General features: G+C 47.8%; 1 protein-coding gene across 1 annotated transcript in view; it reads left to right on the top strand.

The window, feature by feature from the left end:
- The first annotated feature begins 1,674 nt into the window (after window positions 1–1,674).
- The window catches only part of PDCL2 (phosducin like 2), a 39,084-nt gene continuing 13,694 nt past the window's right edge, over window positions 1,675–27,064 (top strand). Inside the window, exons 1-3 of the mRNA XM_074991816.1 lie at window positions 1,675–2,060; window positions 16,868–16,988; window positions 18,246–18,336. Of these exons, the coding sequence (XP_074847917.1) occupies window positions 2,055–2,060; window positions 16,868–16,988; window positions 18,246–18,336 (218 nt within the window). The 5' untranslated portion in view covers window positions 1,675–2,054. The remainder of the gene's footprint in view (window positions 2,061–16,867; window positions 16,989–18,245; window positions 18,337–27,064) is intronic.

The following is a 27,064-nucleotide window of genomic DNA, read 5'->3' as shown; positions in this document are numbered from 1 at the left end:
CAAAATATGGTATTCTCACTCTTTCTTGTTCAGTTATTTGTATTGGTTGTGATTTCTGGTAATGATGTTTCAGCAAAAGAGGAGTGGTACAGCATGAGCTTTTGTATATATTTGTTATATGTTTCAGAAACAAATATTGTAGGCCATGATTCTTCTAACTTTAGGTGCAGAGGGAATAAAAATAGCTGAAACCCCACTAAAATGGACCAAAATCTGTTTGAGTAGCTGCCATGCTTAGCCTTATTTTATGTATTTCTTCTTGAAAAGAATGCTGAATCTCTTGGATCAGGTCAGCTGAGACTCAGAAAGACTGAAGGATCCTGAGCTGTGAAGCCACTGGATACAGTCAGATCGCATAGTATAAAGACATTCAGGAATTACAGTAAAAGTTGCTAACCATTAATCACATTTTGATTTGTTATGAAATCTATTAAAAAAACCAAATAATCACAAGCTCACTGATGGAGGCACATGTGTTTACTATTGGCCAGGGACTTCGGTGATTTAAAAGGGTCCAAGGGCCCCCAGGCTCTGCGGCAGCTGCTAGCAGCCCCTCAGGGCTAAGTCAGGTTTTCAGACACCCTCCCTCTGTGAGGCTCCTGAAAATCTTTATGGCCCTACGAGGTCTGTGTTCTGCCTCAGATACTGACTCCACAGCCCCTACTGGCCAGGAACTGTCACCAGTGGGAGCTGTGGGGCTGATGGCTGTGGACAGCAGCAAACAAAGACTCCATAGCTTTCCCTGCCTAGAAGCTGCTGCCAGAGGAGTGTGCTAGTGGCTTTTGGGAGCCACCTGAGGTAAGCACGACCCCCTGCATCCCAACCCTCTGCCGCAGGCCAGAGCCTGAACCCAAACTCCCTCCCAGAGTTTGAACCCTGCACGCACATCTTTACCCAACCCCTGCCTGAAGGCTGCACCCAAACACCCTGCCAATCTGCTCCCTGCAGCCCTGCCTGCACCCAAATTCCCTCCCAGAGGCTGCACCCAATCTCCCTCCCACGGCCTGCACCCCAACACCCTTCTCCAGCCAGGTGAAAGAGTAAGGCCACGGGAGAGAAAGCGACAGGGACGGGGGATGGAGCCACGGGGTGGGACGGGGACATGGTGTCAAGTAAGGGGCAGGGCAAAGGGTTTTCTCCATTAGGCAGTGGGCAGCCCTGGCTGTGCTGGGAGAGTCCTGCTGGTGCTCGCTGGGCACTAGCCAGCGCAGGTGCGGCCCCGTGCAGATGTGCCCTGCAGGGCGGCGGTGGTATGGACTGCTCTGCCCAGGGAATCGGAACTGCTGTGGGCGGGTCTGAATAACCATGTCGCGACAGGGAGCTCAGCCGCAAAGCTCCGTAGCTGTGCGCGGAGCACCCCGTCCACGCGGCCCCGCCTGCCCCACGCCGCGTTGCTATTTAGCGTTGGTGACCGGCTCTATCGGACCGCTAACCGCCTCCATCTGACCTGTCCCAGAGACTGGGCTCCGATCGCCGCACTGGGCTGTGCGGTGCAGCTGGGGCAAGGGGCCGCGCTGTGTACACGCTGACCCGCCAGGGAGTTCCCAGGCCGCCGCGAACAGGCGTCTCCCGAAGCGCACGCTGGACGCCCGCCGGGCCCCGAAAGCGGGGGGGTTGGGGGGCGGGAAAGCCGGCGGACCCGTTAACCTGGCAGTCACTGCGCTGCAGCGAAGGGCCACAGCCTGCGGGCCCGGGCACAGCGGCGCCCGCGCGCTTCAGGCGGACGCATTTGCAGACGGGCGAGGGGGCACCCGAGCTAGCGCCGCGCAGCCTCGCCGGGCTCTAACGGCCGCTGTCCCTGCGGATTTGAATACGCATGTGATCGTTCCATTGGATCCGCCTACACCTCTGTGTCTCCGCGGAGACCGTTCTAAGCAGCCGAATAACGGCCGGAGCGCGCGGACGCTCGCCTAGGAGATCGGCCGTGCGCAGCCACCGAGTCACGCGCCCGCCGCCGCTCAGTCCACAGGCGCCAGGCCTGACCCGCCCTCCTCGCGCCGGGAGTACACCCAGCTGCGCCGGCGGGGAGAGCGCCCGCCCCCCGGCCTGGGGCCATGCAGGTGAGGGGTTGGCGGGGAGCAGGCAGCCTGTCTTGGGGTGGGGTGAGCCAGTTGGAGGGGAAAGGGGGTGTGTGGGGCAGGGGTTGTCATGGCCACTCCCGTGTTTCGCTGGTGGCCCGTTCCAGTGGGACGGAGTCGTCATCCCTCCCTGAACAACAAGTCCTGTGGCACCTTGGCTACCTCGCTGATACTCATCCCTCCCTGATCAGCCAGTGATTTAATGCGAACTTCAGTTGTCTGCCCTTGCTCCATCCCAGACCTGTCCGTGGAACACCTGCACAAGGGCAAACCGTCCAGTCCACTGGGCCGTAAAAGACTCTCAGGTGGGGAGATCTGACCTAACACAAGAACTGGGGCATCATCAAATAACATTAAGAGCCAGCAGGTCTGAAAGAAAAGGAAGGAGTTCTGCACACCCTACATAGTCTCACGGGAATTCTTTGCCAGAGGATGTTGTGCAGGCTAAAGTGATAACATGTTTAAAAGAAGAACTAGATAAATTCATGCCAGAAAGCGGGGATGGGGATGGGATGGATCACTCGATCACTACCTGTTCTAGTCATTCTCTTTGGGGTGCCTGGCACTGACCACTTTCAGAGGACAGGATACTGGGTTAAATGGATCTTTGGTATGACCCAGTATGACTGTTTTTATGTTCCTATACGAGTTAACCAAAGCTCAGGATTATTTTGAGGGATGGGAAGCTAGAGGGAGCTGCCTATTTCATGCTTAAGTTTAAGAGTCTGTTGTGGGTATTTTAATACCCAGATTGTGGACAGTCAACAAAAATTCACAGAAGCTCATGACCTGTCTGTGACTTTTACTGAAAGTACTTGATGAGTATAGGAGAGAAATAGAGTTCTGCTGGGGGCTTGGAGCTGCTCCAGCCCCAGGGGGACTGACTCAGCCCAGGCCAGTTGCTCCAGTGTGCTTCCAGCTAGATACTCCTGCTCTGATGGCACTGGCACTGGCACTGACTGCTGGCAGCTGTTCCAGCTTCACTGCTCCTGTGGCATGAGCTTGCTGCTGTTTGTGCCCCAGGGGTGATGACCCAGTCCCAGGCACTGCTTCCGCACTGGGGTCACTGCTCTAGCAACCCTGGGGCTGACAGTTGCTTCTGCCCTGCCCCAAGAGTAGTCACGGCAGTCCTGGAAATCCACAGAATCTGTGATCTCTATGACAGAGCTCTAGTCTTACCATGATCAGTAGAAATGGAATCCAAGGGTCATGGTTTTCTGGGGCCAGCTGTTGGCCAGGGGAACTGGTAGTGTTAAGTTGGGAGCAACTAAAGCATGTGGACAGAGCAGTCCATAAAGTTGAATAAAGATGTGCTTATTCAATTTAACCTGCATTCAGCTTCAGTCTTTGCAGATGAAACATGGTAGCAGGCCTGTCCAGTGAGTACTCTGAAGTTCAGGAGCTAGTAATCTTTGCCACAGTCAATCTCAAGCCCTCTGGAGTTTAAAGATACAAACCTCGTCCAGTGAGTACAGGGAAGAGTTCAAGATATATATATATATCTATATACAAGGGGTCAGCAACCCCTGGCACAGGTGCCAAGAGTGGTGCATGATCAGATAGCTCAGCCTCTCCCCTGTGCAGCCAGAAGCTTGCTCAAAGCCATGCTTCCTGTGGATCAACAAAAGACCAGCTAATTTTACCAACCACCACCTAAATGGCAAAGCTCTGCATCTTAATTTATTTATTAATTAGGCTGTTGTTAGTAGGATTGTTAGTGACTTTAAAAAGTATCATTGGCACCTGGACTGTAAATAAAGGTCAAAATGTCAAATTTCAGCACTATGCCTCAGAAAGGTTGCTGACCCCTACATAGACCTAACTATATGGGAGGACTAGAACAGTAGGAAAAGTATAAATAGTATGTTACCTTACTGGACAAAGAAATGAAACAGGCTGTAACTCACCATGCCTGAAGTCTCACTTCTGCTCTATGAAGCCTTGGAACCTGTTGCTCCACAAAGCAGAACAAAACTGTCCAGACTATTCTGAAGGTGTGGGGATAGACCTTTATGTTACAGCATTATATACACTGACTGCTCCATGCAGTTTTGGGGCTAAAAGATAAAAGCCATAAGAGGGGCAACACTCTTAGAAATTTGTACAGTGAGAATGGCAAGGAAGAGCAGGGGATGAGGATTGTGCAGAAGAAACAAAGCTTCACTCTGTTTGGTTAGAAACTGTCAGAGACTCTTCGTTAGAATATACAAGCAGCTGCAGGGGAGAGCATCAACTGACAGAGTTTCCCCTAGCCAGTTATAGGTGTCTCCCCGAACACCAATTTGGGCTGATATATATAGTTTTACAAGTAAAGAAAACAATAGTCACATGGCTTAGTAACAGACAAACTTCAAAGCTTATTCTCTTAATTAATGGGGAGCTGGCACTGCTTGGGTCTGTCTTAACTCAAAGCTGCTTGGTGATATCAGTATGCGAGAAGCATCAGTGTCTCATCTCTTGTCTCTGCATAGCTTCAGCATAGCACCCATCGTTCCTTTCAGGCCAGGCTATAGCTTGACCAAACTTTTGCGATGTCTCTGGTTTCTTGCTTCCACAATTGCATATAAACAGTGAGATGCATTTACTGTGGGAGCAGTATGAGCGGGTACAGGAAAAAGGACCAGCCCTAGGACAACACTGCAAGAAATACAGCAAGTTGAACCATTTTAACTGTGTGCAAGAGCAGGCAAGTCTCAGAAAGTTTCAGTGAGACTTGTACAAGAGAAGAATAGCTCATCGTAGTGGTGATCACATCATGACTTTTTCTTTGAGTCCAAGAACATAACAGATTCAGTCTGTTGGGCAGGAAAGCAACCAGGACAATAGCAACTGCTGCAATGTTGACATGCAACAGTGCAACAATGTTGACATGATTCTAACATGACATCTAACATAACATGACAAAGCACTATGTGATATCAGCTGGATAGTGCCCCTTCCCCTACTGTGAATATTTGGGGTGAATTGGTCTTGAGCACACCCTTTGAAAGAGCAGGCTTGATCTAATAATGTACAAGAGGACACAATGCAGCCTGTAAGAAAATGTGGTTTCATAATACCTAACCTTAAAAATAACATGTGGTACCAGCTGACATTTGTAGAAGTGGATCATAAGCATCAGAGACATTTGGGGAATACAGTGGTACATGCCAGGAATATGATCATGGTGAAGTGTCAGAATTTTTCAGTTGTCGTGCAAGAAGCAAAAGGACAAGTTCCAGGGACAATGGAAACTACTTTGAAAAGGTATATGGGGATGTTTTCAAAGATGACAGGTGCCTCAAAGGAAAGCTGTGACTGAAAGCAGATACCGCAGTGGAACCACAGTGCTTAGCAGGAAGGAGAATTCCAGTTGCACACATTATCAAGTATGCAAGGATCACAAAAGCGTGCGCAGAAGAGGTGTCATTGCTAACTAAGGCTATGGGTATTTTTAGTAAAAGTCATGGGAGGTAAATAAAATTCATGGCCTGTGATCCATCCATGACTTGTACTATATACCCATGACTAAATCTGGGGAGAAGAGAATGCCGCAGGTGTTTGAGGGGTGGCCTTGGGGTGCTGCGTGTGGTTGGGGAAGCAGTCTGGGGAGCACCATGGGTGCTGGGGGGGCAACCTGTGACCCCTTGCTGATGCTGTGAAGAGGGGTTGTTGGTTTGGCACACTCACCATCTGTCTCCTTGTGGCTCTTTGGCAGCAGTGACATGTCCCTCCTTCAGCTCCTAGTGCCACATGTTGGTTCTGTGCCAAGCACCAGCTCTGCTTCTCCCATTGGCCAGGAACTGTGGTCAGTTGGAACTGCAGAGGCAGTGCCTGCAGTAGTTGGCAGCACATGGAGCTAGAAGTTGAGGGAGGGACATGTCACTGTCCCCAGGGACCTCCCCCCACGGTAAGTGTTACCCAGAGATATTACATCCTCTGATGCCCCAACCCCCATCTCTGAGGCACTCAAAGGCCACAGCACTTCAAAGAGGCCTAAGGGCATCTGCTCCCTTTGCGCACACCCCACCCCTGTTGGCAGGCCTGCATATAATTGATTACATCTTGAAAGAACTTTTTCAAGCTAGAAGTTTTATGGTCTGTGATGTGAAACATGGGCTTTGGCACATGTGCTTTGACAAATCTGGCATCTTGACAACCTTTGCAATATCATTTGATCACAATAGATGGCCGCTGCTATCCAGGTATTCTAAAGGATATTCACCCAAGGGCTGGAAGGACTCCTGGGGTAAAAATCATTGCAGATGACACCCTTCCTGTAGGCAACGTGAGCAATAATATAGAAGCTGAATGAGACTGTCAGTGAAAATGACAAGTTTTGTACAGTGGTGCAGGGATAATATCACAATTCAGTCTGGAAAAAAATATGACTCAGACAGCAAGAGGTGACATATATTGGACATCTACTTACAGCTGAGGGACTGAAAAAAGATTCCCAACAATATTGAGGCAATCAGAGACATGCCAGTGCACATGTGAAAGAAGTACAGGTCCTCAGAGGAATGGGAAATTTGCTGTTCACATCTGATTGCAGTAGCAGAAGCCCATACATCAGTTCAGAAGGCTGGATATTAAATGTTGCTGGGCAGATCTCCCATTGCAAACATTTGACATGCTGAAGCAAATAATGGATGCACTTGTCGTCAAGTACTACCATCAAGGAGGTAAACTGACACTCAGGTGTGATGCATCAGAGGAAGCATTGGGTGTAATTTTTTTATAGAAACAGACAATTGCTTGTACCAGGAGAGCTGTGGCAGAGACTGAAGAGGTTTACAATCAAATAGAAAAAGCCTTCCAGCTTTTGGAATGGTGCGAATGTAGTTATGGACAGCCTGTAATAGCACAGTCATACCACAAGTGATCCCTGGAGACAAGCATGGCAAAGTCTCTTCTTAGTGCTCCAAAGAGGTTGCAGTGCATGGTGATGCACTTCCCGCACTAACAGGTAGAGATCAGGTATTGTCCAGGATGTGAAAGGTTGCAAACTGACACCCTGAGCAGGACAATAGACCCACCCTCTAAGGAAAAAGGCGCTTGTGGGTCAGTGGACTTAACATTCAGAGAGCCTAAAGAGCTCATCATAGAACATGAGACAGAGGATCATCCAGAAATCAATCTCACAAAAAGGGAGAAGACTCCACAAAGAGACAGTTTGCTAGACCCGAAGACAGGGGGATCACTCCTGGCATGGTCACCTGTTGAGGAGCCCAAACTATTTAACAAAGTGAGTCTGTCGTAAAGGCAAGACTACAACTCAGGTCCGTGTTAGCAAACTCTGGCTGAAGGGACACTGGGTCAGAGCATAGACGATGTGTAGGGGAGTGCATGTAGGACTACATGCACCCCCTGCATTGCCTCCTGCGCACTCACCATGAGTGCCACACCGCTTCTGATGGGTACAGGAGAGTCTGACCCTTCCCCTGTAGTGGCATGGCCTGAAAGGGCTGCTCCTAGGCTGCACTGCCCCGAAGGAGGGGGGAATGCTTCCTTGGAAGGAGTTAGGTGGGGCCAGGGAGGAGGTGGGGCAAGGGCACAGCAGGGATGGCAGAGGAGTGAAGGGGAGAGGTATGCACAGAGCAGGGAAGTGGAGGGGCACTTCACTGGTGCACCCCTCAATCTCCACACCAGTTGCCTCTGGGTCAGGGTGTAAATTATTTAAATTCTTATAATGTTTGTAAGAATAAGGAAGATGTGTCATGATCAGTGGAGCTGCAGTTAGAATGCCTAGGTGCCCTGGAGGGACTATTATGGATGAGATACCAGGGGAACCAAGAATTGCTGGAGATCGTCAGGAAGCAACTCAGTCACATGAATGGAAAAATCCACAGGATTTAATAATGTTCTAGTGTTCAACTTAAAGTGCATTGAACTTCACTCTTTGAGATGAAACACTGTCTAAAGATTTGAGTGCTGCTAGGAAGGGAAGGTCGCTGCATGAAGATGCCAGAGTTGAGGACTGTAAGCTAGGTCAAGCTGTCGTAACTGGGGAGGTACAAAGATGTACAAAGAGAGGGGATCTGAAGAGCTTTGCTTAGTGCATTGTGAAGTGGATGCAGTGGAGGAAACAGTGCAGATTCCAAAGTACCCTCAAGGACAGCTCTAAATTTTGTACTGGGGAAAAGGCTATTACAAGAACTGTTGGGACTAGATACCTGGCCATGCCCTCTTATTCTGCAGAAGGCCATGTAAACAGACTCTGTGTCTCATAATCTCATGCGAGGGGTGAAAAGAAGCCTTACGAAGACTGAGACACTCTGACTCAGTAGGTTTAGGAATTTGAGTGCAAAGTACACATAAATATAGATGACTGGGAATTTTTGAAGATTGAGAGTCAATAAAGATTCTGAGGTACCATGGGAAGCAGTATGGTGTAAAAATATCTAGATAGATAACAAGTAGTTTAGAGGGGCAGTTTTTCTGGGATTCCCTTTATAAATATATAATCAAGAATGGAAATGTGAATTTATAAAGGTTAACTTAGTATTTAATGGTTAATACACGCACAGAACAAGCAAAGGCTATGATTCTGTTACTAGGAAGTTTATTTTGTGTGTGTTGGCGCCTTTCTTACAACAGAAATGAATTCAAATTACTATTGAAGATCAGACTTGCCACACTGTGAAAGTATAACTGTGTTTTATGCAAGGTTTCCCATTTAGGCTTTAATGTTTTTACAAACTGATTCATTCTATGTGTACTGTATACTGTACACTACACATATATTATTATTAAACTAGAAGACTTATCTGGCATTGCTCAGGTGCAACCTGGAATGAGGTGGGACCACAGAAGCCTCCTGCCAGGACAGGGGAACTGGGGACAAGGGTGGCCAGGGACCAGAAGGGACCACATAGGCCTTCTGCTGGTGTGGGGAAGGCCATGCAGGCCAGCCCCAGCAGCATTCCCAGGGCCTGGCCCAGGGTGTGTAGCATGGGAGGCACACAGGCCAGCCCTGGTGGCACTCCCCAGGCATGACTTGGGGGAAAGTGAGGGGTGCTGTGCAGGCTGGCTGTGCACAGCCCGCTGGATGGCTTGGGCTTGGGGAGCAGGCTGTGAGTCATGTGGGAGGGGTGGAGGCAGGGCTGTGTTACCTTGCCCAACTGTGCTCTGAAGGTGGGAGGAGCACAACCAAACCCTTGCTTTAAGTTAGAATAAAAGGAAGCTGCATATCAAATTTGGTGGTCCTATGTCATACCATTTAGGAGGAGTTCTTGAGCAAAGGAACTCACATATTGACGGACTCACAGACAGATGAACATGTCTAAAATTTATGGAGAGATGTATACACTGCTATCCAATATTACTTATTCCTGGCCCAAATAATTTACAGTCGTAAGACTGGTTAATCTTTTAAACTTGCTTAAACTATTTAAGAATGGATTGCTGTAAAGTAGTATTTAAATTGTTCTTGAGATGTCAGGTGGGTTTACATTTTTTAGATTTGAAATTAATTCATTAAATTAACTAGATATCTTTAAGTTATTAAGTCATTAATTTTAATAGTCAGGTCTTTGTGTGAGCACTGTATTTTCTTGTAAGTGATACAGTGCCTTTTTAACTAATGTTTCTTCTGTCACTTAAATCCTCTGAACACTTCCATTTGTGCTGATTTTCAAAACATCTACCTGATTTATCAGAAGCATCTACTTTATATTGGTGAAATCCAATTCTAATTTTCAAGAGATGGAACATAAATCCTGATTTGAAGAGAGAGAAAACAGGCTATGTTTGATTTAATTATTCATTACCTTAGGGAACAAGAGGACTGATAAAAATTAACCTCTGTAGTCTCTGGAATTATAAAGGGTACTGAATAATTATAACCCCAAAGTGATATACCTACTGTATAAGGCAAAGTTGCCTAACCTATGACCTGAGGATGGAACATGGCCCACCTGAGCATTTGGTAAGACTCGTAACAGCTTCAGCACAGTATATTAGCAGCCAATTCATTAATGTTTTGTCATCATGTTTACATCATTTTAATTTACCCAAGTGTGTAAATATACAATTCTGAATATTGGTTATCTAAATACATAGGAAAGAAACTTAAAATAAAAATCAGTGTGCTAACTTTAAATCTTATTAAAATATATAGACTCTATTTGACCCACAGAATATTATGCTTAGGGTTAGGTGGTCCTCCTGTGTAATGAGGTTGGGCACCACTAGTACATGATGATGTCTGTCTGGATCTGGGTGAGTTTTTTCATGTAGTTGATGGATCTCCATTCCTAGTACAAGAGAATCTTTGTATACCTGATTTTGTTAAAAGCAGGTTAGTGCAATTTCTCAAAAGTTTTAGATGCTAATTTTGTGTTCCAGTCAAGGAAAACATATATTCAGTATATAACAATTTTTGCCATATTATTAATTCCAAAGCAAGACCTTACAAAGAAATAAATATTTGATTAGGCTTAATGAGTGATTAGGGCTCATTTTTAAGTGAAAATGGATTTTCACTTTTTATTCACTCATTTTATCATCTGACCTTAGGAGCTATTAGTACTCAATACTGACAGGAGCTGCAAGACCGCGTGACGTATGAATAAATTATAACACGTCAGTCTTGTCGGGCCGGAGCACCAGTGACTTAAAGGCCTTTACCCAGCGCTCCCAGGATTTTTACCCCACAACCCTGCCCTGTATTACGATGGGTCTGATCTTAACGGGGTTATTCAGGTTGTGTGACTGGACCGTAATGCAATTAAGCGAGTTGCCCTGGAAAGAATGACAGACCAGATTATTCTTGAACAAAAAACAAGGGAATTTATTTGAGCCAAGAAAAGAGGATATGTGGAACACTACTATCCTAGCTCACAAATGTAAGGTTACCCCTGCTATTCCAACACTAACACAGGATTTCTTATTCTTCTTCAGCGTTTAGCCCTTAGACAATGTGTAGTGATATTAATATGATCTATCTAACCCCTTCCTGTCGCTCACTAAAGTGAACCGAGGGGAATGGTCTTCTTGTTGTGCTAGAAAGGGCAGAGATTACAACAGAGCTAATACTTTATTTAGTTATTCCCAGCTCTTCCTTAGGTTCGCTGGGTCGCTCAACCCTAGGCCAACTACCTCAGGGGAGCAGATCTTATTCTTATAAGAGAAATTTGCCTGCCTTTGGCTAAGCTATTTATCTCTCGTTTATTTAATTGGGTTGCCCTGCTGGCCTAGCAGGGGAGAGCCCTGAAAATAGTGCGGGGTTTCCTTCAGAGAGGTTGTCCCCTTAGGTGCTGCCTATTTCGACTGCCCTCTTATGAACAGCCCTTTATTGCAGACTTTTATCCCAAAACGGGATTAAAGTTTTACCAGGGTTTACCCTTTATTGGGTTATCCCTAGCCGCTCAACCCTTCTATAAAGAGGGGAGCTAACAGCTGTTATTTGATGTAGTTTAATAATAACAAGTCATGAACCTTTCTAGTTTTCTATTTGCATGAACTGTTCTTAGGCTAGGCCGTTGAATTTGGCCTCCTGTGTTTTACATTAAGTATTAGAATACAGGGTTTACAGAATGTAAGCCGCAATGAGTAGAGTCTGGGGAAGTTCCAGCCCACTGTACTATAGTCTGCTATACAAACACTTAGCACATATAACAACATGCAAAAATACAGCAGCAGCAATAAAAAATACACATTAGCTTACTCATATTCTACAACAACTTAATCACTTCTATTTCTAACCAGTATTTTTATACCTCTTTCTTCCCGCTCTGTGTCCAGGCGCTGGGCCTGCAGGTCTCTTGGCACAGGAGCTAGGAAGTGATGGCCAGCACAGGCACGCTTGTACGGTGCCGCGCAAGGCCTGACAGAAAGAAGGAAAAAAGAAGCCAAGGAGAAAAAGGCCGGCTTGGTTTAACAAAAAACCCCTTGGAAGAGGAAAAAAGAGCCTTAAATTCAACCACCGGCCCAGGCAAGGGTCGGTGGTTTAAAGGGCGGGGCTGCTGCCGCAGTTCCCCCGTGCAAGGCACCGGAAGGTGCGGTCTCCCAGGCGAACTCTCCAGGCGAAGCACTGGAGCCTTCAGTGATTTTAGCTCTCGATGCTGGAGCTCTTCTGGTCTTCTCTTCTTTTCTTCGGCGGCCCACGGCGGCTAGCGAGCGACGACTGACACAACGGTTCAGCTTCGGCTCTTCTGCCCAATGATTTGGCCACTGGCAAAGTCCAGCTCTTAACTCAGTCCTTTGCTGCAGTCTTCTTTCTTCTGTTCTCTCCTCCAGGGTCCGCGTCACACTGCACCAAGCAGGGCTGCTCCCCAGAATATATGCCGCCTGGGTGGACCTGTTTGACAACTTCTGCCTGCTAGGTCCTCCTCAGTGCCACAGTGTATCAAAGGGGCATTTGACTACTACATATGTATAAGGATTCTAAATTGACCAATCAGTTTGAAACATTTCAAACCATAACTTCATACATATTCATAGCCCACTGAATATTAATTGTAACTGTCATTTTCTAACGGCTACCCTCTATGCTTTTGCCTATACAGTATTCTAAGGCCTATTGTAAACCTATTAATAAATGAACTTTGAATAAATTCTTTGATGATTTTATTGGAGTTTGTAGGGGAAGCATGTCACCACTGCTGACAAAGCAGATTGTTTAATTTAAATGCTTGGTTTCTTGGGCCATCTGGTCAGGGTGCAGAGGGACCACACAGACACCACAGCCCATGTACAGGGACATATGAAGCACCTCAGAGGAGGATTTTTCCACAAATGCTACTTAATCCTTGTATTCCATGTGGAGCATAGGTCATCTACAAGTCTCTTCCACTTCACTCTGTCTTGGGACAGAACTTTTAGCTGGCTCCAGGAGTACCTCAGTAGTTGTCCTTCAGTTTTAGTAGACTTTCTGCACATTTACCGAGGTCTTCCTCTTTTGTGTTTTTCTTGCGGGTTCCATGTGAAAGCTTGATGGGGTATGTTGGATGATGGTTTTGTGAGAGCGTGGCCTATCCATTCCTACTTTTCTTCTCTTGATTTCAGTTTCAGTTGGTTCTTGTCCTGCTCTGTTCCAAAGCTCCTCATTTGTGACAAAGTCTTGCAATTTGATGTGAAGGATGTACCTCAGGCATTTGTTTATGAATGTCTGTAGCTTGTGATTTGAAGACTTTTTAGTACGCCAGTTCTCACATCCATACAAGAGCACACTGCACATTTGTGTTGAAGATCTGCAGTTTTGTCTTTGCAGATATTATTTGTGAACTCCATATGGAAAGGAGAGTCTTGAATGCAGCTGTTGCTTTCCCTATCCTGGCACTGATATGCTTGTCTGTTCCTCCATCTATGTCTATAATACTCTCCAAGTAGGTAGGCTATTCCACATCTTCTGGGTCATCCCCTCCCAGTGTGATGATGTTGTTGTTGGACTGGATAATCCTCATTGTCTTCGTCTTTCCCTTGTTAATGCTCAGTCTAGTCATTGAGGCAGTTTTGTTGAGTGTTGTGATCTTTTCTTTCAGTTCTTTCATGTTGGTGTGAAATGAGGGCAACATCATCAGCAAAATCAATTTCCTCTAGCTTATGAAAAGTGTCCACTGAATGCCTAATTGTCACATGTTTGTCCTCTTCATAATGCAGTCCCTTGTGATCAAGAACAAGGAAGGTGACAGTAGGCATCCTTGTCAGTTTGCTAAAGGAATCTGTCAAGACACCATTGTGAGCAACTTGGCATGTCTAAGGTTCATACGTTGAACGAATCAAATTAATAATTTTGAATGGGATGCCATGGTGTTACAGCAGTTTCCACAAAGTTCTCTATCAGTTCTACCAAAGGCTTTTTCAAAGTCTATGAACGTGCCACCCGAGAAACTGTTCTGAAAGTTGCTTTTTGGTCAGTACAAGATCTCTGTCTTCAGAAGCAGGCCTGTTATTCTCTGAGCTGCCTATTGATTTCTGTCTTCATTCTCTCAAGAGGATCCTACAGAACACTTTTTCTGGAATTGACAGTAACGTGATGTCCCTCCTGTTCTTGCATTCCTTCATGTTGCCTTTCTCTGGAAGCGTGAAATGGTAGCCATGTTTCCAGTCTTGTGGGACTGAACTGCCCTGCCCATATGGAACTTCCCAATTACCATCTGAAATTATACCACTGCAAATTAACAGCAGCAGACCTTCAAAAGAAAAAGTCAGAAAAGCCATTGCCCATCTGCTCTGACCTTAGAAGCCGGTACCCTTTAAATAGTACCAAATAATATGGTGGCAACACTGCAAAAAAAGAGGTGAATATGGTCTAAAACCCTCCACGATTATTGAATATTTATGACTTCTTATTTGATGTTGATATTATCTCTGAAGCAGGAGTCCCAACATATTAAAATATTAGACCTAGCTGGACTTGGATTTGGAGTCGTCACTAGTTGTAGGTGCAGCAACAAAGGGTCCTGTGGCACCTTATAGACTAACAGAAAAGTTTTGGGCATGAGCTTTCATGAGCACAGACTCACTTCATCAGATGCTGGTCCTGGAAATCTGCAGGGCCAAGTATAACTAAGCCAGAGCAAGGGTGGGGATAACAAGGTTAGCTCAGTCAGCAAGGGTGGGCTTACTACCAGCAGTTGATCTGGAGGTGTGAACACCAAGGGAGGGGAAGCTGCTTTTGTATTTAGTCAGCCATTCGCAGTCTTTGTTTAAGCCTGAGCTGATGGTGTCGAATGTGCAGATGAATTGTAGCTCAGAAATTTCTCTTTGGAGTCTGGTCCTGAAATTTCTTTGCTGTAGGATAGCTACTTTTAAGTGTGCTACTGTGTGGCCTGGGAGATTGAAGTGCTCTCCTACGGGTTTTTGTCTGTTGCCATTTCTGATATCTGATTTGTGTGGGTTTATTCTTTTACGTAGAGACTGTCCAGTTTGTCCGATGTATATAGCAGAGGGGCATTGCTGGCACATGATGGCATAAATTATATTGGTAGATGTGCAGCTGAATGAATCCATGATGGTGTGGCTGATCTGGTTAGGTCCTGTAATGGTGTTGCTGGTGTAGATATGTGGGCAGACCTGGCAACGAGGTTTGTTGCATGGATGGGTCCCTGAGTTAGAGTGACTGTGGTGCGCTGTATAGTTGCTGGTTAGGATTTGCTTCAGGTTGGCCGGTTGTCTGTGGGCAAGGCCTGGTCTGCCTCCCAAGGCCTGTGAAAGTGGGGGATCATGGTCCAGGATGGGTTGTAAATCCTTGATGATGCGCTGTAGAGGTTTTAGTTGAGGACTGTAGGTGATGGCTAGTGGTGTTCTGTTGGTTTCTCTCTTGGGCTTGTCCTGTAGTAAGAGGCTTCGTGGCACACATCTGGCTCTGCTGATCTGTTTTTTCACTTCCTCAGGTGGGTATTGCAGTTTCAAGAACGCTTGGTAGAGATCCTGTAGGTGTTTGTCTCTGTCGGAGGGGTTGGAACAAATGCGGTTATATCTTAGTGCTTGGCTGTAGACAATGGATCGTGTGGTGTGTCTGGGATGGAAGCTGGAGGCGTGAAGGTAGGCATAGCGGTCAGTGGGTTTACGGTACAGGGTGGTATTGACGTGGCCATTGTGTATTAGCACCGTTGTATCCAGGAAGAGGATCTCCTGTGTGGACTGTTCCAGGCTGAGGTTGATGTTGCGGTGAAAGTTGTTGAAGTCCTGGTGGAATTCCTCCAGAGTCTCCTTCCCATGGGTCCAGATGAGGAAGATATCATCAATGTAGCGTAAGTAGAGATGGGGTGTTAGAGGATGAGAGGTAAGGAAGCACTGTTCCAGGTCAGCCATGAAAATATTGGCATATTGAGGGGCCATGTGGGTACCCATAGCTGTGCTGCTGATTTGAAGGTATATCTCGTCGCCATATCTGAAATAGTTGTGTGTGAGGATAAAGTTACAGAGCTCAGCCATCAGATGTGCTGTAGCATCACCAGGGATACTGTTCCAGACAGCATTTATTCCATCTTTGTGTGGGATGTTGGTATAGAGAGCTTCTACATCCATGGTGGCTAGGATAGTGTTTTCTGGTAGGTCGTCCAATGTATTGCAGTTTTCTCAGGAAGTCAGTGGTGTCTCAGAGATAGCTGGGAGTGCTGGTGGCATAGGGTCTGAGGTGAGAGTCCACATAACCAGACAGTCCTTCAGTGAGAGTGCCAATGCCCGAGATGATGGGGCATCCAGGATTTCCAGGTTTGTGGATCTTGGGCGGTCGGTAGAATAGCCCCGGATGGGGCTCTAGAGGTGTGCTGGTATAAATCTGTTCTTGTGCTTGTGTAGGGAGTGTCCTGAGCAGATGGCGTAGTTTCTTAGTGTATTCCTCGGTGGGATCTGAGGAAAGTAGCCTGTAAAATTTGGTATTGGAGAGTTGTCTGGAAGCCTCCTCCTGGTAGTCAGACCTGTTCATGATGACAGTAGCTCCTCCTTTATCTGCCTCTTTGATTATAATGTCAGGGTTGTTTCTGAGGCTGTGGATGGCATTGCGTTCCTCACGATTGAGGTTGTGAGGTAAATGATGCTGTCTCTCCACAATTTCTGCCTGTGCGCGTCGGCGGAGGCATTCTATAGATAGGTCCAGACCGTTATTTCTACCCTGAGGAGGAGTCCATGTGGAGTTATTCTTCTTGTGCTGCTGGGAGGGTGTCTGTGTAACGGTGTGCTGGTCAGTGTTGTGTTGAAAGTATTCTTTGAGTCTGAGAAGGAAAATCTCTTTTGACGATAAGTGAATATTTTCATGTTGTCCATATCTTCAAATATGCATCAATTATCCTATTCAGATATTCCATCATTCCAAAATAAATTGTTATAATAAACAGATGCTTCTGATAATTTCAAAATAGGATCCCAATGAAGATACGGAATGGAATGACGTATTAAGAGATTTTGGAATTCTTCCTCCGAAAGATAAGCCAAAAGATGAAACTGAAGAAATGGTTTTACGTTTACAAAAAGAAGCCCAGGGCAAGTAAAATTCAAAATGTATGCTCTTAATATGACAAAATGTGCAGATCTGAGGATTCTTCAGAAACATCTATCATGATGCAAAATTTCTAATATAATTTCACTCAAAAATAGAATATTTTGGTTCTTTAATGTAGTAGTGCAAAACTGATGTTCAAACAAACTACTGATCAGTTATCCACCCACACAGGCTGGTAAGAACAAAGTGGGGAGGGAAGGCTGATCAGAAAATCAGTTTTCAGAAGGGAAATGTGTCTCAGAAAATTATCTTTTTGTAGCTGCTTTCCAGTACTCCAAACCCTTCAGAAAGTCAATGCAACTGTTTGTGGCAGTAGAAGAACATATGAAAGATCTGCTAGTCTCCTCATAGTGCATCTCCTTCTGGATCACAGCGTGCATCCATACATACTATGATCTGGCTCAGAGATCCCCATCTACTATTACTGCATACTCCATGGGGATGCAGGCCTTCTCAGCCACATTCCTGGCTCACATCTTCAGTCAAAAAATCTACAAGATGGTTACCTGGTCATTCATTCATACATTCACATTGCACTATGCCATTGTGCATCAGGCCAGAGAGGGTTTGGTGTTTGGCACAGCAGTACTGCAATCGTTAACGCCAGTCCCACTGCCTGCCTAAGGGTTGGGGATCACCTATGGGGAATTGATATGAGCAAGCACTCAATGAAGAAAATATAGCTATCCACCTTTTTGTAACTGTTGTTCTTTGAATTGTGTTGCTCATATCTGTTCCATGTCCACTCTCCTTTCTTTCTGTTGTAATACCTGGCAAGAGGGAGATGGGATAGGGGTCGGGTCAGTGGGGTCATACATAGAGTGCCATACTGGCACTACTTCAGGGGGCTCTAGAGACACCCAATGGTAGTTGCTATGGGAAAGCTTTTCAACAGTCATACACATGGCATGAGACATCTAACTGAAATAGATATGATCAACACATCTTGGAGAGCAACAGTTATGAGAAGGTGAGTAACCATCTTTTCAGTTGTGGCATGCTGTTTCAGAGAAACATAACAATGAAAATGGCAAAACGTATTAGGCAACTTATAGTTTCTCAAATTTCAGTTATGTTTCTCTTGAATGAGGTTGGTTGTGTGACCAAATTCATAGGTGAGACATGAGATATTTTTCACATTGATATTGCCCTCATAGCTGCATCTAAAAATATTGAAATATTGTTTGTTTTTTCAGTGGACAAAAGCTGATTAATTGGTTGTTTGGGGTTTCTTTTAGTGAAACCATATGAAAGAATGACTCTTAAAGAACTAAATGAAGCTGAAGATGACTTTGATGAGGATGATATGAAAGCTCTTGAAATGTATAGGTATGGTAAGATGTTTCTTGTCATGTTCACTTTATGTATTGTTATTTAGGATGTCGTGCACGTGCGGAATAAAGAAAAAATCCACCCATAAACTGAAAGGAAGAAAACTTACTCACAAAGTTATATATTTCAAAATTAAATGTTCACCCTACAAATTATTGCTGTTATTAAAAAAATTACTTGCTTTCTGGATGGTATTGGTTTGCAAACAGAGTAAATGTTTTAAAGATATATGCTGGCCATAAAGAAAAATGTATGTGCAGTGGGTTTAGTCATAGAGATGCCATTCAGACTGTCACTGCGCAAAGAAATACCACTGAGCCAAACTTCCTGTCCTTGTGGGTATTTTTCAGCTTACTGTCCTACTGAGTCTTGTCCTCTGGCCTCCTCAAGCACTGGCACAGAGATGGGGTCACATCCCTCAGCAGTAAAGTAAATTACTAAGCAAAATAAAACAAACCTGTCAGCTAAGCTTAATTCAGTAAGAAACTGGTTACATGTAATACCTCAGAAGTAGTACTAATTATCTTCTTGCACAGTCTGGAAAGCCTCCAGTCTGAGACAAATCCTTCTGTAACCCTTCTATTAATGCCAGATGCCTGCCAGAAGGGCCGGGTTCAACTCGTGTGGGGTTTTCCTGTCAAGGATACAACCAACTGGTTCGAGCCCCCACCCAGTGGCCTGGGACAATTTCACCCCCGTGCTGGGTGCCTGTAAGGCAGTTCTCCTCCCGCCCCCCCCCGCGAGCACAGAGTCTGAGACAGAAATGGCGTGTTTAATGACCATAACCTACCCCAAGGTTACAGTGACAGATGCAGTATATCTAAGCAAAGAAGAGACAAACCCCCTTTACCCAGATACCATCCCCATATGCAGCAGAACCCAGTCTCTTGCTGGGGCTCTTGGCCCTTTACCCCACACACAGTTATAGGGTGTACCTTCTGCGGTGCAGTCCCAAACCCCGCAGATACATCACCAGGGCAGTTGTCCACTTGTCTGCAGCCTCCCCTTGCTGCCACCAGCTGCCCGCCGGTCACCGTCGTCCACCGCCGCTCCTCCTACCGGCCGCCCGCCAGTCGCCGTTGTCCGCCGCTCCTCCTACTGGCCGCCCGCCGGTCACCGTTGTCTGCCGCTCCTCCTACTGGCCGCCCGCCGGTCGCCGTTGTCTGCCGCTCCTCCTACCGGCCGCCCACCGGTCGCCGTTGTCCGCCGCTCCTCCTACTGGCCACCCACTGGTCACCGTTGTCTGCCGCTCCTCCTACCGGCCGCCTGCCAGTCGCCGTCGTCTGCCACTCCTCCTACCTGCCGCCCACTGGTCACCATGGTCGCTCCCAACCCCACTGCTTGGGGTTGCCCTAAGGCAGGACCCTGTGATTTCAGCTCTGCATGGCCTCAGCTGCCACTCTGTGATTTCAGCTCCTGGTATCTCTTATATGGGGTTTCACAAACACCCTAGTATCCAGCTCTATCTTTCAACAGGTGGGGAGGGTTAGTCAAGCCAGGTTTATAGCTATATGGCCAAAGTATAGACAGGGCCATGGCACTCAGCAAGCTAGCTCAACCACTACCTCCCCCCTCCTCTCTTACAATGCTTTAAACCAGGGAGCCCTGTGTAATCTATGTCTTATGCAGCTATGGCGACTGTCCTGTCCCCCACAACAACCCAGAGCATTGGTGACATCTCACAACTCCCGCATTGTCAGCTTAAATTGTGATTTTACAACTACATGTTTATAATAGACCAAATCTCATGGCTTACTTGCTACCCATTAGGCTTTGCCTGAAAAGGTATCACACATGCACACCTTTGCATTCTCATGCAAATGATCTCTGGAAGACACATTCCTCCCAGCCTCAGTATCACACCTGCCGTCCTTTGCATTCTGATGCAGATGACCTCTGGGAGACACATTCCTCCCAGCCTTCAGCAGCGTTGCGTTCCTTCTGCCACATTCCCTACACTTCTTACTCCTCAGTTCCAGTTGTTTCTTGCAGACATCTTATATAGTAAAACAGGGTTTTCTCAGGACTGATGGCCCCACCTCTAGGAGCTTCCCTCTTAAATAGGTTGTGCAGGAAACAAGAAGCTTTGTTTTCTGGCAAGCCTTCCACCCTCACCCCCCTCCCCCGGAAAAATACTGAACTAATGATGGACACCCATATCAGGTGACCTAAACACATGTTCTTGTGGGAACTCTTAGCCCTTCCTATGGACTGGCCCATAAGAAAAAAACCCATTTACAGATAATTGTCTTTATCAACGAGCCATACGTTTCTGAAATACTCTTAATGGCGTTCACTTGGCACGTGCATGTGAGTAAAACAGTTTATACTTCATATTTCTAACTTAAAATACAGGAATGACACGTGCACACAAATGGAAAAATTTTATTCAGTAGATTACAACTTCTTCAATGATACACTACAGGAAGTATTTAAAATAAGGTGTATGCCAGTTATGTCACATTCATAAACCAATATCCATAAAGAATATGGAATCAATGTCACAGTATGTGTAGTGTATTGATAATTAAAGATTCCATGGTACAGTAATTTATACTTTAGAACCCTTATCACATATAGACTGTGCATACTCTTGAGTATTTTGAAAGATATTTATTATATCTTTTGTTGATCCCAGCTATGTAGACCTTTTATTCTCTTTATCTAGTACCTATAATATTTGGTTTCAAATTTCTTAATTCAGAAGGATGGTTTTATCAAACTAATGTAATATAGTATACATAGTATTTATTATGAATGGTTATATATCATCTCAACCCCTTGATAAACAATTCATATTATTGTATGTTGATGTCTTACATAAAGTATGATACAGTGTCAGTATTTCTAAGCACTCTGGCTTCTGGGTCAGAAAATCATGGAAGCTTACACCCAAAATTTTATGTTATAGTCAGTTTAGTCATATTAACCCTGAGTGTATAAAATATTTTACTATTTTAAAGCAGTAGCAATAATTTACCAAGTACTTTTAAAAAAATCTTTGGGTACTACCGTACAATTACTCATAACAATACTATATATGGGGGGGGTCCCCTTTATGTCACCCCGATGTACATTGTTTTGCGCTTACAGCATGGACATATTGATGGCAAAGATGGAAAAATTCTACGCTGTTAAGTCATCAAGTATGCTTCTTCTGCCCAGTGTCCTCTTTGAGGCCGAGCTGCTGAGTTCTTCAGGACCGCCAACTTCACCAGCTTCATCCGGCAGCTCAACCTGCCTGGCTTCTGCAGCTGCTGGATGGAGAGAAGGGAGCCCGCAGGTTCCCTGGGACTTGGGGAGAGCATGGGTGGCTGCCCCATCCCTGCTGCTTCCTTGGGTTTCAGGGTAGAGGGGGGCAGTGCTGTGGCTGCTGCACTCTTGCTGCTGAGGCTTGGGGAAGGCGGGGGAGAAGTGCTGTGGCTCATCCATCCCTGCTTCTTCCTTGGATCTCAGGGAAATGGGGGTGAAGGAGAAAGAGCCATGGCTGCCCCTTCCCTGCAGCTGAGGTTTGAGGAAGGCAGGGGAGAAGCGCTGTGGCTGCTGCGTCCCTGCCACTGCGGCTTGGGGGAAGCGCCGTGGCTATCCTGTCCCTGCCGCTTCCTTGGCGCTCCCAGGAGTGCTGGGGGCTGCCATGGCCTGGGGCTCCGGGGGAGTGGGCGGCTGCCGCCTCCTTCCCAGCTCCCTGGTGCATCCAGCCCTGCTCAGCACCTTGCTGCACTGGGAGACACTGGTGCTACCACTGGCACCTGGCAAGGCCAACAGGCTGCCTAGTGAGCCTGGGGGGGCAGCACCAGGGGCACCCTGCAGAGTGGCAGCTCACCAGGAACGTGGGAGGTCCCTATCCCCCTGTATTTGTATGTATTCTTATGGGCAAAATTCCCTCTTATACGTCATTTTGCTTTACATTGTGACTTCGTGGTCCCTAACCACAATGTGTAAAGGAGGCCCCCTGTATTGTATGGTATTGTCATGAGGTTGCTTGTCCTTTTAAGGGAAGTGAAGGTTAATGTTGTCTGCAAAAAGCTAATTTAGGGAGTCCATCTTGACGCTTGATTTTATAATGAGTACTCAGCTCATTTATAGGGAGGTGCTTAGTGTGAGAGAAGCTCTCTCAAGACGGTGAGGAAAAGAACTTCTTCGAGTGTTCCCGTGGGTGCTCCACATTAGGTGTCGGGCTCGCCCGGCGCCGCAGATCAGATCTTCCAAGCAGTTTCTGCCGGACCGCGCATGCGCCGGTGCGCACCGCTCCCTTGCGTGCTCCTGGCCACGTGCACGATCCGGTCCCCGCCAGTTCCTCTTAACCGCCGTCGGCTGCAGACGGAATCCGACTAGGCTACGGCCAAGTTAGCGTATTCAATGGTTTTAACTGTTTTTCTTTAAAGTTTTCAAGTTTTTAGGCTACTGTTAAGTTAGCCAGTTATTTTCAAAAAAAAAAAAAAAGAAACAACAAGCGGGATGGCATTCAGTCCAGTCCTAGTAACAAGCGGAGCACCGGAGGCCAGGAGCCTAGGGCCATTAGCCCTCCTGCCGCGGCAGGCTATCGGAGATGGGGAAAACAGCACAGAGAAGGTGCTAAGTACCCCATTAACAACTGAAAGACGCACCAACAATGTCCTCTTCAGGATTTAAGAAATGTGAGTCTTGCCGAGAGGCAATGCCAGCGTCTGATGAGCACAGTCACTGCATAAGATGCCTGGGGGAGTCCCATGTCACGCAGAAATGCTCCTTCTGTGCAAAATTAACAGCCAGAGCAAGGAAGGAAAGGGAGATGCGGCTTAAAATGCTGCTCTTCGACAAGGCCCTCCAGCCAGACGTGCCGGAGTGGCCGCAGCAGGAGGGACTCTCCGGGGCCCATAAAAGGAAAGCCGCCTCCCTCACCCCATCAGCGCAAAAACGGAGGAAAGTCTCCCCAGCCCGATCCCTGCCGGCAGCAACAGCGAGTGGGACGGGAGGAGCGCACAGCCCCCAGCTGCAGCAACAGCTGATCGGCGGCAGCACGGAGAGCCACGTGGAGGCGGCTCAGCCTCCGATAATCAAACAGCCGCCCCGCACCGCAGGCAGGGTGGCAGCTAAACAAGCGCCGGTACCGGGGGCACCGCAAGCAGCGGCACCGACCCCCGGGGAACCAGCGGTGCAGAGCGCGCAGGCACGCAGCCTGCAGGCACCTGAGGACACCGCCCGTGCAGCACCGCCCATAAGTGTGCCGAGCACGGCGCGGACGGGGCCAAGATCCCCTACATGTCAGAGGGCGGAGCTACCCCCTCAAGGGAGGGGGAAGGCTGCACACAAAACAAGGCACCGCAGCCCCTCTCCAGACAGGGCTGCAGAGTTGCTTTCTCTCAGCTCTCCGCTCATGCTGCAGACTCCAACTAGAAGGCAGGGGTCCCCCCTAGCCTACCCGGAGCCCCCGTCTCCATTTTTACAACCAGCCTCGCCCTGGCTGGGACCACCTTCACCCTTCCTGGGGTTTGAGCCGCTGGAGTACTATCACAAATCGCTCTCTCCAGTGTCCCAGGTCTCTCGACGATCTCGCTCCCCCAGACGCAGAGGGTATGCACCAAGGGAGTGGTCTAGGTCACCTTCCCAAGAACAGTGCCCATGCTGCCATGGTCGCCCCTATCACGCGGGGCATAGACACCGTCGGCAATCTACCAGGGAAAGATCCCCACAGACGGTCCCGTATCCCCGAGGGCAATCGCAAATGGGGACAGAGACTCAAGTATCTCAGGGGGAACTGGTTATGGAACCCCGAGATTTTTCCCTTGCAAGCTTCCAGCGAGCAGATGTACCATCACCAACAGGAACTGGAAGGGTCCAGAGAGGCGTACCCTAGTGGTTCCTCGCTCTCCTCCCTGGACGAGGCTACGGCCCCGGGGGACGTCCATCCTCCGGACGATCTCAAACAGTTTCAAGAGCTGTTTAAGAGGGTGGCCTTCACGCAAGGCATCCAGACAGCAGAGGTGCAAGAGAAACACCATAAGCTCCTCAAAAATCTGAGACCTCCGGCCTCCTCAAAAATAGCAATACCGCTTGATGACGCAATCTTGGAGTCCGCCACTATGATATGGCAGACCCCTGCGACTATTCCGCCTGTCCACAAGAGAGTGGATAAGAAATACTTCGTGCCGGCGAAGGGCATGGAGTTCCTGTTCAGCCACCCACAACCAAATTCCTTGGTGGTGGAGTCGTCGCAACAAAGATCAAAGACATCTCAATTCAAGACGGGGAACAGACAAAGATGCCAAGAAGCTCGAGCTGTTCGGCAGAAAGGTCTACTCCTCCTCCACTCTACTGTTGTGGATGGCAAATTACGCAGCGCATCTAGCGAACCATAATTTCGACAACTACACTAGGTTAACTTCCCTCATGGACTCGCTTCCAGAGGGCAAGAAACCGGTGCTCAAGGCCATCGTGCAAGAAGGCTACGCGGCCTCGAGGACTGGAGTTCAGATCGCCCTGGATGTTGCGGACACAGCAGCACGCTCCACAGCTACGGCAGTGGTGATGCGAAGGGAGTCCTGGCTCCAGACTTCGGGTATACCGAGGGACCTGCAGGCAAAGATAGTCGATCTTCCCTTCGACTCGCAGAAGCTGTTTGCTGAATCAACTGACTCGGTCCTTCATTCCAGTAAAGATTCAAGAGCCACACTTAGGACCCTGGGGATTTACACCCCTCCATACAGAAGGAAAAAGTACTACCCTCAACAAAGACGGTACCAGTACCAGTACCAGCAACAGCGTCCCCAGTACCACAGGGGTTACGAGCAAGGGCAACATCAACAGCACCAGCAGTACAGAACTCCCAGGCGACGTTCCCAACAGAGCCGTGCGTCCTCGGGGCAGGGCCAAAGGCCACAAGTTTGACACACAGATCCAGGGCTGCGCCATCACTACCATCGCACAAGGCCATCCGAAGCAGTTATTCCACCATCGCCTCCGACCATTCTATGACCAGTGGCAAAGGATCACCACAGACAAATGGGTGCTGGAGATCATAGCCACGGGGTACGCCATCTCCTTCCAGTCGCTCCCACCGCCACGACCTCCACCCAGGCCCCACCTCCAGGAGGCCTCCCACGTAGCGAGGCTCAAGCAGGAGGTAGACCATCTCATGCTCATAGGGGCAGTGGAAAGAGTGCCAGAGCAACTGCAAGGGAGAGGGTTCTACTCAAGGTACTTCCTCATGGAGAAAAAGAGAGGAGGCTGGAGGCCCATCTTAGATCTTCAAGGCCTCAACTGGTACCTGCGCAAGCAACGCTTTCGGATGATCACAATCGCCTCCATCCTTACGGCACTAGATGATGGAGATTGGTTCGCAGCCCTCAACTTACAAGACGCGTATTTTCGCATAACTATCCATCTGGCTCACCGACGATTCCTCTGGTTTCATGGTAGGCAAAGAACATTTTCAATACAAGGTCCTACCGTTTGGCCTCTCCTCGGCCCCCAGAGTCTTCACCAAGACCTTTGCAGTGGTGTCAGCCTACCTGCACAGACAGGGGGTATTTATATTTCAGTATTTGGACGACTGCCTACTCAAAGGGGCCTCGAAGGAGGAGGTACTACGCATGATATGCGTCACAGCAGGCACGTTCTCTTCGCTCGGCCTGATTATCAATCTGGCAAAATCAAAGATAGACCCCACACAGGACATAGAGTTCATAGGGGCACGCATACATTCTATTACAGCGAGAGTGTATCTACCAGAGACTCGCTTTCGGGCCATCGGCTCCCTCATGCAAGTCATCACCTTGCGCCCTACGGTGCCGGTTCTGACGTGCTTACAGCTGCTGGGCCACATGGCAGCAGCGACGTTCGTCGTACAGAACGCCAGGTTACACATGCGCAGCATGCAGCACTGGCTGGCGAACGTATACAAACCGGCAGCACACACCGTTCACAGGGTGGTGTCGCCCACAACAGAGGTGCGCAAATCCCTGCAATGGTGGGTAAACCCCAAGAACCTGCTGACAGGGGTACCCTTCCACCAACCACAAATATCGGTTTTTCTTACTACAGATGCCTCCCTCATAGGGTGGGGAGCACACATGGGCGAAGAGGTGACGCAAGGGCTGTGGTGCTCCACGGAGCAGTCACTGCACATAAATATACTGGAGCTCAGAGCAGTGTTCAACGCCTGCAGACACTTTCGAGACCATATACAAGGCAAAGTAGTCGGGATCAGTACAGACAATACCTCCACCATGTTTTATATAAATCGGCAAGGAGGAGCTCGATCCCGTGCCTTATGTGCGGAAGCAGTCCGGTTGTGGAACTGGTGCATCGCCAACAATATAACCTTGAGAGCCTCGTACTTACCAGGCGCTCACAATGTGAAGGCAGACCAGCTGAGCAGGCGTTTTGCACTCACGCATGAGTGGCAGATCCGTCCTGTTCTGCTACGACCAATTTTTCACGCATGGGGTTTCCCCAGATAGACCTGTTTGCTACTCAACACAACAAGAAGTGCCCATGATTCTGCTCCAGGGCAGGACTGGGACGGGGGTCCCTGGGGGATGCATTCGCGATCTCCTGGAGGGGCCCCCTGCTTTACACTTTCCCTCCCACAGTGCTCATCCACAAAGTCTTGCAGAAAGCCAGGAGGGAAGGAGCCCGAATGATCCTGATAGTCCCAGCGTGGGATCGACAGCAATGTTTCCCCCTACTCCTGCGCATGTCGGACCGGCCACCGATGCCCCTTCCAGAGGCGCCGGATCTGCTC

Source organism: Carettochelys insculpta, chromosome 4 (assembly GCF_033958435.1).
Source record: "Carettochelys insculpta isolate YL-2023 chromosome 4, ASM3395843v1, whole genome shotgun sequence".
Lineage (NCBI taxonomy): Eukaryota > Metazoa > Chordata > Testudines > Carettochelyidae > Carettochelys > Carettochelys insculpta.
This window is presented reverse-complemented; position numbering and strand designations above follow the sequence as displayed.